The 18,420-nt window shown below is 45.1% G+C and overlaps 1 protein-coding gene across 2 annotated transcripts in view; it reads right to left on the reverse strand.

Annotated features, from left to right (window-relative positions):
* Positions 1-3,446: 3,446 nt before the first annotated feature.
* GALNT2 (polypeptide N-acetylgalactosaminyltransferase 2) overlaps positions 3,447-18,420 on the reverse strand; it is a 230,287-nt gene continuing 215,313 nt past the window's right edge. For both annotated transcript variants that reach the window (XM_056130748.1, XM_056130739.1), the window contains exons 12-16: positions 15,988-16,080; positions 15,471-15,554; positions 11,896-12,022; positions 7,453-7,572; positions 3,447-3,977 (exon numbers count right to left, since the gene is read on the reverse strand). In XM_056130748.1, the coding sequence (XP_055986723.1) occupies positions 3,822-3,977; positions 7,453-7,572; positions 11,896-12,022; positions 15,471-15,554; positions 15,988-16,080 (580 nt within the window). In that variant the 3' untranslated portion in view covers positions 3,447-3,821. The remainder of the gene's footprint in view (positions 3,978-7,452; positions 7,573-11,895; positions 12,023-15,470; positions 15,555-15,987; positions 16,081-18,420) is intronic.

Raw genomic sequence — 18,420 nt, forward strand, 5'->3', positions numbered from 1 at the left:
AGTAACTAAGCATTGCTGGGTGTGACCCAAAAAAGAAAAAAAAAGTTTTTGCAAACCTGAAGCTCTCTGCTCCAGTTAACAGCTCATGGAACAGCACCCATACCCCAAATAGGGCCAGTCACCTCCCTGAGCTCCCAGGAACCCATACCTGACCCATCCATCCTAACCCACTCTCTGGTATGGGACACGTGTTTGGCTTTTTCTTCCCAGTGCTTCAGGACAACCAGTGCTAAGAGCTTTGCAGATACTTGCCCAATGAATCTGTTTTCACTGCTGCAAAACAAGAAAGCACATGATTCCTAAAGGACTGCTTGAATCAGTGCTGTTAAATTATAGGAAAAGGTTTTATTTCTCAGTTGGCAGAAGAGTAAAGTTTTCAGTTATCTCAATTAATGAAAAAAAAAAAAGGATGCATAAATGTGGCCTCCAGAAGGTTCAAACCTTCAACAGGCGAATGTTTTCAGCCCTCACCCCTTTATCCTACCCACTGTGGATCCAAAATGCTAAACCAAGAATTAGTCAACAAGGTGTATCCTTGACTTATCTGTAGGGATGTACAAAGGCAGTACTCCCAAAGGCCAAGAGTAAGGGAGAAGGGCCTCTCCTGGGTGGGGAGAAGGTTCAAGTAGTAGCACACGATCCAAGCAGATGCAAGGCCCTGAGTTTGGTTCCCAGCACCACATGCTTCCTTCTGGCACTGGGCTCAGCATCACGGGGATTGGCTCTTATTAGAACAAGTCCCCCTCTCACACAGCTGGAGATCCCTAGATATTTGGGAAATAAGCTTACAGATTTGAAAACCTTCAAAAGGTGAGAGGATCTGCCTTGTGCCCTTTCCTTACACTGGTGTGGAATGCAGGATTACAGTCTGAGTACTGGGGTGTGAGTCTAGGCAGACATAAGGGTAGTATGACCTTCAGTAGAATGAGGCTGTTAAGTGCCAGTTCCTCCAATCAGTTGGGGAATGCAGGTCTGAACACTCTCCCACAGGTGACTGTGAGGAGACAGGAGAATGTAAAAGAGTGGCTTATTGCCAGGCACACATAAACACTCCACAAACGACAAATTTTTATTGCAAGTAAGAATCAACAATACAAGAATGTAGCAATAAAAGATGAACACAATTTTTAGATTTTTTTGTTTCTGGGCTACACCCAGCAATGCTACTTACTTCTGGTTCTGTGTTTGTGGGAGTCACTTGTGGTGGTGGTAGGGGACCACGTGGTGCCAAGATTTGAACCCAGGCATCTAGCATGCAAAGTAGAGGCTTAGTCCATTGAACTATTTCTTTGTCCCCGGGTGAATGCATTTTAAAAAGTGTGATAAGAAATAGTAATTGATCAGGGCCCTTGCAGAGAAGGACCATAATCACATTCCCCAAGCAACAGTTTATCCTGTAAAGATCAAGAATGACAACAGCCATCAGTAGAATATTATCTATAAAGTATCTTCTCTTTATTTAAGTTAAACAATTTTCAAGGATGGTTTCCATCTATAAAATGGACAAAGTACAAGCTCTGTACAGCAGTTCTTTTTAAAAATCAACTGGAAAAAAAATTACCAAACTATATTTTGAATTTGCAAAACATACCATCATTGTAGCTTTTATGAAGACATAAGAAAAACCACCACAGAGAAATAACTAACTTCACCACGCTTTGCTCAGAGGGCTCTTAGGAAAGAATCTTTACTTGTAAAAAGAGGGTGGGAGGGTGGGATAGTCCCGATGACTAGAAAATAATGCAACCACAGTAAGTCACTTTGGCACACTGTGACATGTAAACATAGCTCACCTCAAGGGAGCCCGCCCAGCCCACCTCTGCTCACCACATCTGCACGACTCAGGGTCACTGCCATCCACAGCTCAGGGATAGGCAACTCCTACCCCCAACCCCAAGAGACTTAGTGGACCTGCCCCAGAGGTACAAAGATTCTGGTGGGTAGAGGTGCGCAAATGAAGTTTTCATCAAGAACCTGTTTAAAAGTTCTTTTGTATCAATGCCAAATTGATTTTTCACCAAAGGGTATTCTATTTGAACAGTTGTGGTAACTCACAGGTGACAGGGTCTGACATGGAAACCCGGAAGTTTGAGTGAGAACACCGGTATAATGATTGTGCCCCAACCCCTGATTCCACTTCTTGAAACAAGTCCCTGGGACTCTCCCAAGACTTGACAAGATCCGTTTTGGAGATTTAGGTTAAGTGTGCAGAACAGATTCAGCCTAAGGCCCTATTTCAGGTTACTGGGCAGTGGGCAAGAAGGGAGAAGCCAGAGGACACATCACTGTCATAGTAAAAACTGACAGGTCTTCTGGGATGAAACAGGCAGGAAACATGGTGGCACTTTAGTAAGTGTCTACCTGTGAGGGTCTCCTGCTGATACTCTTCACCCTGCAACTCCCGGGCCCCCTACAGGGCATTCAAATGGGCACTTAGGTTGCATATCCCACCATGGGGAGGCTCTGAGAGCCTCTGGTATGTGTGTGGGCAGGAGTGACAAGAAGGGCACATGGAGCAGGAAGGAGGGCAGTGATCACAGAGGGACAGAGGAGTCACCTGGAGGTGTGGTCTGCCATTATGGTGGGGGTGCTGTCCAGCAGAAACTTCAGCACATGATGTCCCTGCCTGTTCCCACTGTAGGTTTGGACTGGACTACGATGAACCTGCTCTAGAGCCACAAGCCCCGGCTGTGCCTTGAGGCTTTACTTGCTGCGCGTGACTGACTGCTGGGCCACTCCTGCCTTCCCCTCTGAGACCTAAGGCCCAGAGCCCCTGACAGAAGTTCCAGCAAGTGAACTAGCTCCCTACCCTCACGGTGCACTGTGGGATTAGTTTATTTATTCTTAAACATTATTTTTAAATACACCCAAAGTAATATTTGTCAAAATGAGTAACTCATCCAGGTTTACAGATACCAAGGGCACAAGAGAGTGGATTTCAAGACATTGGAGTATTTCCCACGCTGACGCCCAATGAAGACGCCAGGGCTGAAGGCTGAGGGTGTAGCCTCAGACGCCACCAGCCTTGGGGAAGGTTTGGGAGAGACCCCAGATGGCCACAGTAGCACCTACTCACTGATAAGGCTGCAGGGGCAAAGGAGGTGACTTCCTCCTGCAGGGAACTGGCCCCGACGGGCACCAGTCCTCCTCCTTATGGCCGTGAACTGCTCTGTGGGGAAGTGAAGAGATGAGGACAACCTAGAGAAACCATAGGGAACTGACCGCACATTCTTTATATATATTTCTATTTAGTGTCCCACCATAGAAAAGTCCATGTTTTAAAAAGAGCAAGCACATCATGTGGAGGAAGGGTCTGTGCTAGGAAGACTGGGGATAGAGGAGCCTGGGAAGGAATACCACATAAACCTGAAAACAAAGTAACACAGTTCGGGCCTACGGAAACCATATGGAATTTGGATGGGATCGAAACAGGAGAGTCAAAAGTGTTCTCTTCTACACTGTGATGTAGCAACCACATCCCCTTCCTGTCCTCCACTTACATGTTCAGGTTCCCTCTTGACCACTGGTTCATGCAGTCGCTGGAGGTGCTGCTCAGCAGAAGCTGGGAGGGAAGAGGGGCACCATGGGGCCCCCAAAAGAGACCCGCCTGCATCCTAGGAGTTGAGGAGAGCAGTTCTCTGTACTCGCCTCTGCTGGGTTTGCCCGTACCCTGTGTCCTGCTGAAGTCCTCCGACTGTCGGACCATGATGGAATACTGAGGTATATAGTTTTCGTGGAAAGTTTAAGAAACATAATCAAGAATGTAATCATCAAACTCAGCCGGAGGGTACAGGAGCAGGACGGCATGGGCTCTGGCCCTGCTACTGCTGCAGGTTTAGCGAGAACTTCCATTGCTGAGAGAGGGCAGGGCCGCAGACCTCCACACTCAGGCCCCCCACCTTGGCAGTGCGGCTGTCCAGGCACAGATTGCTGCCCACGTGCCGTAGCTTGGAATTGCCTTCGATCTGCTCCCATTTCTGCAACAAAAACAAGGATCCATTAGGAGATGAGTACCAACAACATGTGCATGGTATAGGATTGTTTTTGTCTCATCACAGGAAACAAACTTCTTGGAAATTTCTGAGTCTGAAAGATGGGAGGTAGCAGAAGTCCAAGACCAACCAAGTACAGGGAAGGGCACAGGAAATAGTCTGTGCTCTCTGTTCTGATTTTCAACTTAAGGTTCCTCTTAGGGGGCTACAAGAGTCAATGTCCCTTGTCCAACCCTTACCTCACTTTGATGTCTCCTTGTTCAAGCCCCAGTAACTCTGGGTTCCTGCTCCTTCGAGTGCCCACACGAGAACTTGAGAGAGGTAATTTCCTGAATTCACTCAATTGAATACATTTTATCCCCCAAAAAGAGCCCCAGAAAGCTGAGCCCTCATAGAGACCCCGGTCCTGTCCTTGGTCATTGGGCAGTTGCCTGCCTGGAGGCCTGTGCATCAGCAGGCTCCCACTCAGGCCTTCTTCTCAGCTAAGAACAGTTATGTTCTTGAATAACAGCATATTGAAAAACTTATCTCTGGCTATCTTCTCACTGCTATGTGAACTTGAGGCATGAGAAAACTGTCCCAATGCACTCCATACTCTGCATAACAGGGATCAATTGATACTTGCTGAGTTCTGAACACAATGCATATGAAGGGCAGGGTCTTCTTTCTAAAGTACGTAACACAATGCACCCTACCATGACTATGTCAACCAATCAGACTCAACCACCAATGAGCCAGCCAGCCAGTGATCCAGCGAGCCAGTCAGCCAGTCAGCCAGTCAGCCAGCCAGCCAGCCAACCAACCAACCAACCAACCATATATCTTCTGGCAAGAAAGAAAAGCTGAAACCAAGCCTGAAGGAAATTGGAAACTTTTACCTTGTTGTTTATATAAAAATCTGTTTGTTCTTAAAAAATAAAAGCAACATTTTTTCTTCTAAAATCTCCTCCTTCATTTATTCTCTTAGTCTAATTGATTTCTTTATACTGTGTGCACTACTAAAGCTCCAATATGTATTACTAAAAATCTTTTGACAGTATGGGATTAATATTTCTTACTCTTGAATGAATTTATATGGGCCACAGATTCCAAAAAGCACATTGTCTGCAGGTCTTTTTTTTTTTAAAATCACATGATGGGAGCATTTAAAGGGTGTCAGTTGTAATGGTTCCCCCAAATTGAAATAACAGATTGATAAAACAGCAGAAGCACCTTTTATCTTATGATATAAAACACACTTTTAGTCAGGGTAATCCCTTTTAAGATTAAGGGATTATTTGTTTTTTCAAAAAGATTTAGAGACAAATAAAAGCATCATTTCATCATTCCTTTGCTATCTCCAGACACCCCTATCCTATTACATACTCTGGGCAGTACTGTGCGGGTGTGAGCAGGATCAGTCAATACCAAGCTCATCTAATGCCTGATCTGCAAGAATTCTTGGTGGTTGGGTCCTGGGGGAAGGGACTAGACTCATTTCAGTCAGAAAACTGCATCAGCAGCACAGAGAAGCATTGGAATGCCAAAGAAAACAGAGACCTGCAGGGTACACACCCTCTACCCAACAATGAGGAGTGGAGCAGGAGAGATGGACACACAGGGAGGGTTCGGGCAATGGACAGGTGAGAGGTGGTCCTTTGCCAGCGTTTTCCTGACACTTGGGATTTTGGCAAAGGACCTGGTGCTGACCTTGGCCCTCCCACATGACAGTGAATATTTTCCTTTTTGTGAAATCAGTATTGGATTTGACTCCAGAAGGCTCTGTGCTTCAGTTTCCTACATTCTATCTCAGGAAGAGGGACCGAGAGCTAGTATTCCACATACTGTCATGATAGCAGGTTTTTTTGTGACTGTTTCTAGTTCTACCACTAGTTATCATTCCATGGTTCAAGTTACCACCAGGGAGTATTTTGGAGAAGAGAAGCTTAAAAGGGAAAAAATAATATTCTTAACTGTTTGGGCAAAGTAAAACACACAGACTTATGCCCATGTATATACATGTATTTAAACTTTATAATCATTTAGACTTTTTGTAAATTTAAAATGGAAAAATAGTTAATGAATTAAAGAAGCACATGACATCTTTTAAAAAACATTGAGTGGTCTGGGAAGGAGAATGAGAATATAACTGAAAATGAGAATATTAATCTTCGACAAGAAAATAAAAACTTCTAATATAGGCATCTTAGAGATGGAGATGCTGGTAGCTGGAACACGCTTTCAAAAATAAAAGACTAGAACACCCATAGGGCTGGAGTGATAGCACAGCGGTAGGGCATTTGCCTTGTGCGCAGCCAGCCTGGCTGAGCCGGGTTCGATTCCTCCGCCCCTCTTGGAGAGCCCGGTAATCTACCGAGAGTATCTCACCTGCACAGCAAAGCCTGGCAAGCTACCTGTGACGTATTCGATATGCCAAACACAGTAACAAGTCTCATAATGGAGACGTTACTGGGCCCGTTCGAGGAAATCGATGAACAACGGGAGGACAGTGACAGTGACAGTTGTTTTTGAGGGAGTGACCTCAGAGCTTACTCCTAGATCTCTGGGGATTTTAAGGGGTGTCAGAGATACAACCTGGGTTGGTTATGTGCAAGGCAAATGCCCTACCTGTTGTACTATCACTCTGGCCCTCAACCTCTTATCTTTTAAACAAAGCTTTAATATAGAACTTTTCCACATTCAGACTGGCATTTTTCCTAACTGTACAGGTGGATTCTGAGCCTGGGCCATGTGCATGGTGTGGTGTGATGGGCTACCACCACATGCCTTCTCATGCCTTCTTAGTTTGACCTTTGCTTCTGCCCCACAGAGAAGCTATGCTCTACAGGACACTGCTTTGCTACGATTCCTCCCTCTACTCCTGTGCCTGAGGTCTGCACCACTACATACAAAGGTCTGATACTGTGAAAGTTGTAGGGTTTGTACCACAATGTGCTAGATCAGAAAGCGTGTTCCAGCTACCAGCATCTCCATCTCTAAGATGCCTATGTCACCAGTTTTGGGGCATCCACATCCAGATGATGTGGTATTATAATTACTACAAGAAGCTTCTAGTACTGCTTACCTTACACCTCTATGAGGAGGCAACAACCTAACACTCCACTAGTGCCCAGCTCAGAGTATGTCCTAACAAATCTTCAAGACTTGTTGAACAGACAGTGACAAAATATGGCTTTGCCTTTTCAGTCAATTTAGAGTGTGAGGCCCAAATACACGTTGATCATGAATATCGGAAAGATATAACCCAGGATGAATGAAGGTAGGGTAGTAAGGCAGACTCCCGGAAGCAATCCAGAGCACGGAGTCGACAAACCTCCTGATTACAGCCACTCCAAAGGAGAACCACAGGACTTGGGGGAGTCAGAGGAGAGACAGGAGTTTCAGGGAGAAAGGGAAGTGGCACATTACTCAGAGCATGGCACAAGCACAAGCTGCAGTCCATGACAGGAGGATGACGCACCTGCCTGCTGTCGTTTTCTCGGCAGCCCTGCAGCTTGATGAGGGAGCCAGGGGCCCGGTCCACAACGGTCAAGCACAAGTCCATGTGTTTCACTGATTTCTCTTTCGTCAAAGCCCATTCCTAGAACACAGAAGAGAAATCAGAGGCATGCCACACCTGGAATGAAATAAAATGTGAAATGAAATGAAAGGAGTGTAAGAGCTCCAGAGATAGATAGGGGCAAAAGGGAAGGAAGAAACTAAGGGAAAGAATCATATCAGACACTAAGGACTCTGCCTAAGAGTGAGCCCTGGGAGGAGTTAGCCCTTCTCCTTCCTCGCGTCCCAATGGGATTCTGAGATGATGCCCACATACAGCCACCGTCTACAAGCTCCCACAAGGCCATGATCTGGAGACACACAAATGAATCTCGGACCCGAGCAACTTGCTGCAGTGATCTCTCCAGACCCTAATTATTAACATTTTAGAATTCCTGAACTCCTAGACATTATTTTGTATCCATAATAAGCGATACAAAACACACTGTCTAGCATTGCCTAGCATGGCAGGTATGAGTGGTGGTGGGACTAAGCTCAAAATATCGAAGGTAACCAAAGCAGAGAAAGAGAGTAATGTACAAATTGTCTGCCACACAGGCAGGGGTAGTTGTGGAATTGGGGGGGGGGATGGGAGGACGGATACTGGCTGGGGATTTTGGTGGTGGAAAACGAGCACTGGTGAAGGAATGGGTGTTTGATGATTGTATGATCGAAGCTCAAACATGAAAGCTCTGTTACTGTAACTCTGGGTGAATCAATAAAAAGGGGGAAAATACAGTACAATAAATACTGAGAAGGAAAAAAAAACAGTGAGCCCTGGGAGAGGCAAGGCTCATTATGCATCATGGAATGACTTGAATGATGTGTAAAAGTTCTTCACAAACCAGAGTACCTTGGACAAACTGTGTATTGTGGCCCCAAATGAAAATGCAGAGCGGCAATTTTCTATCATTTACATATGAGTTGTAAACAAACACTGTAGTTCAAACTTAAGTTACCCACATTACCCTGAAAATTCAGGGCTAACTGTTCCACCTACATTATTTCAGAACGACTGCCTCCACATGCAGGCGGGCTAGAGAGAGTGAGCCTTTATAAATGTGTTTTGTAATGAATGGAAGAGATAAATTACATAATGAAGCAAAAGCAGTAACTACTATTGTAGTAAGTCGTACCACCACTGCTCAGTAAGTTCTGTGAAATGAGAAATGGATCTATTCACACACACACACACACACACACACACACACACACACACACACACTCATATCCATTGGCTGCCTTTTATCTGCTGAGTAAAATTTACAGTGCTTTACACAACAGCCCCGTGAGAGGCAATTATAATTTCCATTTTATATACACGAAAACTGAGCCAAGCTAAAAGAGCCTGACGATGACTGTCTTTGTTTTTAGGTCACGCCTGGCTGTGCTCAGGGATCACTCCTGGTATGTTTTGTGTGTGTGTGTGTGTGTGTGTGTGTGTGTGTGTGTGTGTGCACGGTAGGGCATTTGTCTTGCATGCTGCCGGCCTAGCGAGCCAGGTTTGATTTCTCCGCGCCTCTCGGAGAGCCTGGCAAGCTACCGAGAGCATCTCATCCGCATGGCAAAGCCTGGCAAGCTACCCGTGACATATTCGATATTCCAAACACAGTAACAACAAGTCTCACGATGGAGATGTTACTGGGCCCTCTCGAGCAAACTGATGAACAATGGGAGGACCGTGCTACCGTATGTGTGTGTGTGGGCATATCAGATGCCAAGGATGAAATGGCACCTTACCAGCTATACTATCTCTCTGGCCCTTAACCATGACCCACAATGACCTAACACAGCACTTGGCATAGCAGGTGCCTAGTCACATTTACTGGAGAGGAAACCAAAGCCTGTGTTAGGGCTATCAAAACAGCAAACATGAAAAGGGCAAAAGAGCAGTCCTGTATATTCTTCAAGGCAGACCTGAGCTGAGTTGGGCTAGCTTCAGGCTCTGAGTCAGGCCACCATCTGAGCTGAGACCATGATACAACACTCTTACCACATGTAGTTGGGAGCAGCCATAGCTGGGAGGCCCTTACCTATTCCCTTCAAGGTAAGGACATCCTGAGAGCAGCTCCAGAGCACTGAACATGGAGACCAGAATTAACTGGACAAACCAAGACACTGTGGAGATTAAAAGGAGACACTAAAACTTGCATAGGAAGCCAGTAGCCTCATGGTCGGCCTGCCCAGCTCTCCAGGGAGGAGTGCTCTGGGGCTCAAATACCAATTCCTGGGTAGGGTTTGGGGGTGGGGAGGGGAAGGAAGATCACTGCCTTTTCACTTCAATATTGTGCCCATGTCCCAGAGAAATCTTTATGCTTAGAGTGGAGTACTGTTTCCCAAAGTGGTTGCTACCACTCCCCAGGGGGGCATGGAATGTTTCTTTTTCTGTTTTTTTTTTTTTTTTTTTGGCTTTCTGGTCACACCCGGTGGTGCATAGGAATTACTCTTGGCTCACTCACTCAGGAATTACTCCTGGCTGTGCTCAGGGGACCATATGGGATGCTGGGAATTGAACCCGGGTTGGCTGCGTGCAAGGCAAACCCCTACCTGCTGTGCTATTGCTCCAGCCCCGATGGAATGCTTATTTTTCCCTGAAATGGTGGTGGTAGGACAAATAAATCTGAGGACCTCTAGTATAGAAGTCAAAGTATCTGAAAGAGTTTTTTGCAGTCAAACCACTCCAGGATGAGAATAATCACAGACCACACAGTCTGCGATGACCTGGCAGGTGTGGGATGAGTGAGCCTGGCAGGCTCCTGATTTTCCCAGTAGAAAACATTTTCCCAGGAAAACACATTTCATTTCAGTCCCTTACAACAGGACTGACAAGGACACAGAAATGCTCACTGAGGGAAGGAAAAACTTATTCCTGCTTCCATGCCAGGGCCAGCAAACATGGTTCTTGGTTTCCTTAACCCTTTCATCCTCGATGCTACTACTATTCCTGTACAGGTTCCTCTTTTCAGCCCATTCCTATGCTGACAGGTTTAGGGACAAGAGTATACATGGAAAGTCAGCTTTAGAGTCAGCTTTAAAGACTTAGAATCAAGCTGCCCCCAGGGCTGGGGGGCCAGAGCCAAGAACAGAGGTGGGGACATACCTGAGAGCTGGGGAGGCAAGGTCAAGGCTTAGAGGGAAGGCCCACAGACACTGAGTGAGAGCCAGGCTGGGGTTGTCCTCCTGCGTCTCCCTCATCCAACTGATGATGTGCAAGCCAAGCAATACAGTGACAGCCTCACCAAGTGAGGAAAGGAGGCTCAGCATCCGGGAATGTAGTCTGACTCGACAGATGTTCCTCAGGAGGATTTGAACATCTAACTTTACACAAAAGCAGGCATCCTTTTAAAAACAAGTTTTGGGTTTTTTTTCCCCCCTTAAAACTTCATCCAAAGTCAGTCTGAATACAGTGGGTTAAAACGGCTTGTTTTATTTTTATTTCTCCAAGAAACTACCAGCCTTCTGAGAGCGAGGCGTATTTTCATTTTCTCCCCTTTCATTTCTCCAGAGACGAATACTGATCTTCAGTGTCAATATATTGCATCTTTTTTCTTTAGTTTTTGGGCCACATCTGGTGATCCTCAGGGCTTCCTCCCTACTCTGCACTCAGGGATCTCTTCTGGTGGGACTTGAGGGAACATAATATGGGGTTCTGGGGATCAAACCTAGGTCTCCTGTGTGCAAGCACCCTACCCACTGTACTATCTCTCTTGCCCTGCCAGGCATATTTTCATAAAGGGGATCAGAGTATACTGCATTGTCCAACCTTCTCTAGTACACAAAGACCATATTTTACCAAGTGCCTATTATTTTCTCTTGGAAATCACCTTATGGAACACCAGGCCTGCCTCAGGTTTAAAAGACCTTCACTTAAAAAAAAAAAATCTCTCCTTTCAATGATGATATTCCTCTAGAAAAAGATACATGTGTGTGTTGAATGAAAGCTGGAAATTATTTCTATTTTACATTTGAACTATTACTTTAACAGATGGGGATAATAATGATTTTTATGGTGCCTGTGATGGCTCTGATTGAAAAAGGACACAGGCAGGTGTCTACAAGTACATTCGGACAAGTTTTGACTCAGACCCAGGACAGGGAGTCTGGGGATGACACATATTACAGTGGGGGAGGGGGGGCAAATGGCAAGATGATGGGGAGGAAGAAGAGTTAAAGGCCACCAGCCTTGCAGCCATGCCCAGACTGGGTGTTAGCCAATACACACTTGCAAGAACCCAGTGCTTCTAACCAGACATCTCCCAATACAGAAGGATGGTTGACACAAACACAGGACTTGTAATCTCAGGACCCTCTTCTCTCTGTTTCCTTGGGTTTTCTAGGATACGCTGTTGCCCCTGCGAATACATACCTGGTTCCCCCCAGCATTGTGACATTCATAGACCCCAACAACTCCATCTGCAAAATGACCCAAAGTGTCAAGGCAGTTGGTTCCTTGCTGCAACGCCCCAAAAGCTATGTCCTGGTGGTCGGGAACCCTGGAAAGTAAGCAGAGAATCAGTTGCTAAACTCTGTAGGATGCTGAGGCAGCAGGAGAAATGAAGGCTGTTACCAGACAGTAGCCACACCCCACCTCAGGCGGGCCCATGAAATAGCATGTCTTTCAGTTTCTAGGTTTTAAAACAATATCAAGACTGAAGTCAGAGAAGAATTCTTTATATTTGCATCAGGGAAATTTTCCCGGAGAGAAAAAGTTCCTTTAATGGTATAAGTCACTTAGGAAAGCAATTAATGTGGTCAGGTCCTAGAGCCACAAACTTTCTAAAAGACTGAAAACTGAACCTTGCCCTGGTAGGGAAACAGAAGCAGTTCTGCCAGGTTTCTATGAAGAGAAGCCATGGAGCATGGCAGGTGAGAGCCAAATGCTTTAGGAGGAGATTGGAACTGAACCTGCCTCTGCCAAATACCAGCCATATGGTCTTTTGGGCACATTCTCTCACCAGCTCTCCTTCTGCACAGTGTTTGGTTGCAAATGAAACCCAAAATGTTACAGTTTAAGCAGCCAGAGTCTCAGCAAATGATATAGGTCTGGCATAAATATTCAGTTAGTGTCTCCTTGAACTTGCATTTTTCCCCCCATGGATGTGGTAACTGGATGCTTTAGATGTGGTCTCTTTTTTTGGGGGGGTGGGGCACATCCAGCAATGCTCAGGGGTTACTCCTGGCTCTGCACTCAAGAATTACTCCTGGTGGTGCTCAGAGGACCATATGAGAAGCCCGGATTGAGCCTGGGTGAGCTGTATGCAAGGTGAGTACCCTACCTACTATATACTATCTCTACAGCCCCTAGGATATGATCTTAAGTAGTACACAGTTCAACGTCACCCCCAAATCACAGGTGACCTAAGGGTAAAACTGTGTGTCCCAGCTGGCATCATCATCCATCAATGATTCACAGTGAAAACAACAGTGTATCACTCTGTGGCTTTAATCCACTCTTGGGGTACCCCTCATTGGCAGGGGTGGGCGTTAGGGTTCAGAAGACAATGATCAGGGGCTCCCATGTGGTGACTACTGCTATTCAACTCCAAACGAAAGGTGAGGAGGATATCTGGAACCCTCATCACCTGGGAGCAGGACAGCATGGGTCCCAGATATTATATTAAAAGCAAATAGTTCCAAAGAGCAATATAGGTGAACAGCAGTAAGGCAGAGAGGCCACATTATAAACTTGCCACAAACCTTTGTGACAAGGCTCTGAAGGTATTGTTAGCACAAAAGAGAATACAGTGGTCTCCAGCATGGAGCCATTGTGGTGGAGAGACATGACTTACTGCAAAAATGCTTAGCAGTATTCAAAATAAAGAATGTACCACATTATGGCTAAATATGCCTGACAGTTCCTTTTCAAAGTCAAAAGGATGTTCAAACCCTGCAAACTTTCCAAGTTTGATAAGGGCAGCAGGGTCCCTCAGGATTTAGGACCAGAAAGTTGACATTAATTTAAAGTGACAGGTCAAAAAGGCACATGAAAAATGCTCTTTATCACTAATCATCAGAGAGATGTAGATCAAAACAACAATGAGATATCATCTCACACCACAGAGACTGGCATACGTCCAAAAAAACAAAAGCAATCGGTGTTGGCATGGATGTGGAGAGAAAGGGACTATCCTTTACTGCTGGTGGGAATGCTGCATGGTCTACCCTTTTGGGAAAACAATATGGACGTTTCTCAAAAAACTAGAAATTGAGCTCCCATTTGACCCAGCAATACCACTTCTGGGAATATATCCTGGAGATGCAAAAAAGCACAGTAGAAATGACATCTGCACTTGTATGTTTATTGCACTATTGTTTACATTAGCCAGAGTTTGGAAAAAACCTGAGTGCCTTAGAACAGATGACTGGTTAAAGAAACTTTGGTATATCTACACAATGGGATACTATGCAGCTGTTAGAAAAGATGAAACCATGAAATTTGTATACAAGTGGATCAACATGGAGAGTATCATGCTGAGTGAATGAGTCAGAAAGAGTGGGATAGATGCAGAATGACTGCACCCATTTTTGGAATATAAAGTAACATAATAGGAGAATAACACCTAAGGATAGTAGAGATAAAGGCCAGGAGGGTGGCCCAATGGTTTGGAAGCCGATCTCATGTGCTGGGGGAAAAAGGCAGGTGGGATGGAGAAGAGACTACTAAGCAAATGATGGTTGGAGGGATGGTAGATGCATGCTGAAAGTAGGTTATGGACCAAACAAGATGGCTGCTTAGTGCCTATGTTGCAAACCATAACACCCAAAAGGAGAGAGAGAGAGTAAGAGGAAATGCGTCTGCCACAGAGGCAGAGGGGTGGGAAGGGGTGGGGGTGGCAGGAGGGACACTGGGAACATTGGTGGTGGAGAATGGGCACTGGTGGTGGAGAATGGGCACTGGTGGAAGGACGGGCACTCGAACACTGTTTGATTGAAATGTAATCACGAAAATTTGTAAGTCTGTAACTGTATCTCATAATGATTCACTGCATCCTTTAGGCCCCCAAATAGGACAGCTTCTACCATCACAATGGAATGACTTTATGGAAGCTATCAGGTCACGGTCCTCCTGTTGTTCATCGATTTGCTCGAGTGGGCCCAGTAACGTCTCCATCGTGAGAATTGCTGTTACTGTGTTTGGCATATCAATACGTCATGGGTAGCTTGCCAGGCTCTGCCGTGTGGGCTAGATACTCTCAAAATCTTGCCGGGCTCTCCGAGAGGGGCAGAGGAATTGAACTCGGGTCGGCCATATTGGCTGTGTGCAAGGCAAACGTCCTACCGCTGTGCTATTGCTCCAGCCCATAATGATTCATTAAAATAAAAAATAACTAAAAAAAAAAAGGCCATAAGAGAATCCTCTCTGTTATTAGTTCTGGCAGGATGTAGGATGCCAGCATTCTCATTCCCATATTACATGTGTCACAAACCAGTCCAGGAAGGTAGGCACAGGCAGGGGGCGCTTGTCCCAGCCTCTGTGGGGGCCCTAAGGAATCAGACCATGGGAGATGATGCATGCTGCAAGAAGAACAAAGTAGAAAGTGACAACCCACTAAGGGGGACATAATACCTGCCCCCCCCCCAGTGGGTTTGGATGTCCAGTAATGAGAGTAAGAAGAACAGAAGGGTGATGCGACAGTTTACTGGGTTCTATAATCTTTGCCATTTTACCAAAGGGGATCAAATAGAAAGGCATGACAATGAGAGACTTTCTAGAGACTGTATCCATGAATAGAGGGAAAGCAACTTAGTAGAAAACAGAATTCAGGGAGTACATTTAGGGCCCTAAGGACAATAGCTGGGGTGAGGGCATGAGCCCCAATTGGGAGCCCCAATTCTCCTACTCTTGCCACCCAAGTTCAATCATTACTTCATTTCGTAAGGCCTCACTATATGGTACTGTTACTTCTATGCTCTTACAAAGAGAAATCTGCAAGAGCTTACCGTAGTTCTGGATAGACATTTTCAAGGTACCATTTGAACGGCTTGCAGCTGAGTTTCTTCCTAAGTTCCAATCGGCTCTGAATACTGGAGGTAAGGAAAAAAGACTCATTCATAAAACTTCATGAAGGGTTAGGCTTTCTACATAAGTTTGGAAATATGCTTGCAGAACAGGGTTGGGGAAGGTAGCACAGTGCGATTATGTGGCCTTCTGTTCTGTGACCCACCAGCCCCCATTCACCTTTCCCCTAGGAGTTCATGCTACCCCATCCCACCTCCCCCAGTCTCGATCCCCCTTGTACCTTCACTCCCATCCATGCACCTCCACCCAGGGCCCTCACCTAAGCAGAGACCATCCTTTGACATCTAGTAGTTGTTCCCAGGTCTGGCCACAGAATGATTCTTAGGGTGCAGACTGTGTTATACCCCCTTTCCTGCCCCCTTCCCTCTTACACCCCCTCCCCCAACACACAGTGATTCCAAGTAAGGCATCCTGGGACAGGACCCCGGTAACACTTACTTTCCATAAGGAACATTTCTGGCAGAAGGCACTGCTGCATAATAGAAATTTTTGTATTCATCCATCCAGACCTCTGCTGCTCGGCGGGTGTTACTAGAAACAAAACAAATCTCCTTGATCTGTGATTTGCTTTCTTCCTGTCAACGAGCATTGCTTCCCGCTAGGTGGACTATAGTTCTGGCAGTGATGCGCAGCACTGGGCAGAGAAGACTGTTGGTTTTGCACTCTGTGCTGTGTTTATGGGGAGAAGGCATTCTGTGTGCCTACCGAACAAGATAGCTCACTTTCTTGTCTTTTATGGAACAAATTGTCAGAAAGCTCAAGGCAAATTTAAATTGTAGCACAAACATACACACACACACACACACGTATACACACATGTGTATATACATATTCATACATACATAAATATACATATACATGCATACACATATAAAGGATGCAGTCTGTATCATATAGAACAAAAGAGAATTCTTCTAAAATAACCCATACTACATATCCACAGAAGGCTGGTACCAAGGGGGAGAAAAAAGAAATTCTTGCCTCTAGAATAGCTCTGGGAAAGTTAAGAACAAATGAGCTCTATCAAAATTATTTTCCTTTATGCAGACCCGAGTTCACTCTCCTGTCTGGACAAGGAATCCTAAGGTGAGGGAAGAGATGCTTTCCTTCTGAGGATCTTACAGCCCTCTGTTCAACTGGCAGGACTTTTCTAGGATGTGAATTATGCGCTTACATCTCATGACCAAGAGAGAAGCAGGATTTGTGAGTAATAAGGCCACTGGAACTAGCTACTTTGAAATGACTAACTTGGATTAAAGGCTCCCACCAGCATAGACATCAGCATCTGACCCTGCCAACTTTTTGCAAACTTTATGAAGAGCATTCACAGTTAGCTTCTTGGCCTCCAGAACCCAAAAGATGGCATTCTGCTCCTCAAAGTCAATCCATGAAGTGGTCATGTTTCCCTTTGAAAGTAATTATTTTTCTCTCTGAAAAGCCTCCTAACAATGGTTAGCTTTTCAAATAATCGGAATTAAAATGTTTGTTTGAAGTATGCATCTTTCTTCTAAAAATATTCATTAAATAGGAAGACACCAAGATTTACATAGTTATTCATAGTTTAGTTTCAGGTGTATCATGTTCCAATACCACTCCAGTACCACCACCATTGACTTCCCACCAACTATGTCCTGGTGCTGCTTTCATACCCTAGCCCGCTTCTTGAGTGGTTGTTGTACTTTGGATTTCATGGTTCAGTATAGTTGACTCCATAGTTTATTAGATATACTATGTACTCCCTGCCCATTACCCGCTATCCAACTTCTCTTACTCCCCTACCCTTGTTTTCTTTCCTTCCCTGTCCTCATTTCTATGACACAGGGTCAAGTGTAATCTGGGTATCCCCCCCCCTTTGATACTTAGGCATTCCCTTCTCTTATTATTTTCCCGTATACCACAGATAAGTGAGATCATCCACTATTTTTTTCTGACTTATTTCACTTAATATTCAAGTTTCAGTGAAACTTGAGAAGGTCACAGAAATTTGGATTGAGATTGCATTGAAACTACATGGCAATTTAGGTAGACTGGTGACTGACAATATTAATTGTTCCAATTTAAGAACATGGGTAATTTTTCCATGTCCTAGCATGCAATCTTCCCTCAAGAATGCTTCATGTGCATAAGAGAAGAATATGTATTCAGTGTTTTGAGAATGGAAAGCACCATGTATGTCAATTAATTCCAGAATTTTTAACTCCTCCTTTAGGGCTCTTATATCTTTACTAATATTCCACTATGTGTATATTACACACACACACACACACACACACACACACACACCCCACACATTTTTATTATCTGTTTATGTGTTGTATTCATCTGTTGTTGGTACCAAAGTTGATTCCCCATCCTAACTATAGTGCTCAGTGCTGCAACAAATAGTGGTATACATATCCTTTTGAATGTTTTTGTGTTGTGGGGGTAGACACCAAGAAAATATATTGCTGTGTCAGAGGACAGCTCTATTTTGACTTTTCTGGGAAATTTCCATACTGCTGTCCATAGGGGCAACATGGACTGTACACAGTTTTTCTGATGTGCATCATTCTTACTGTTGTGAGATGATATCTCATTATCATCTTTATTTGGATTTCTCTGGTAATAAGTAGTGAAGAGCACTATTTCTTTTGTCTATTGACCAAACCCGCCTTCTCCAGAGAACTTCAGAGTCTGTTGACTTCCTCTCTCCATGTTTTTTGAAAGGATTTTAAACATTATTCTCGAAAGAGAGATGAGACAGGCCGGGGGGGGGGGGGGGACCGCCTGTGGGGAGCAGGCTGTGGGGTAGGGGTGGGGGGTGATGGGAGGGAACCTGGGGACCCTGGTGCTGGGAAATGTACACTGGTGGAGGGATGAGTGTTGGAACAC

The sequence above is a fragment of the Sorex fumeus genome, unplaced genomic scaffold, assembly GCF_029834395.1.
Source record: "Sorex fumeus unplaced genomic scaffold, SorFum_2.1 ptg000007l, whole genome shotgun sequence".
Classification (NCBI taxonomy): Eukaryota; Metazoa; Chordata; class Mammalia; order Eulipotyphla; family Soricidae; genus Sorex; species Sorex fumeus.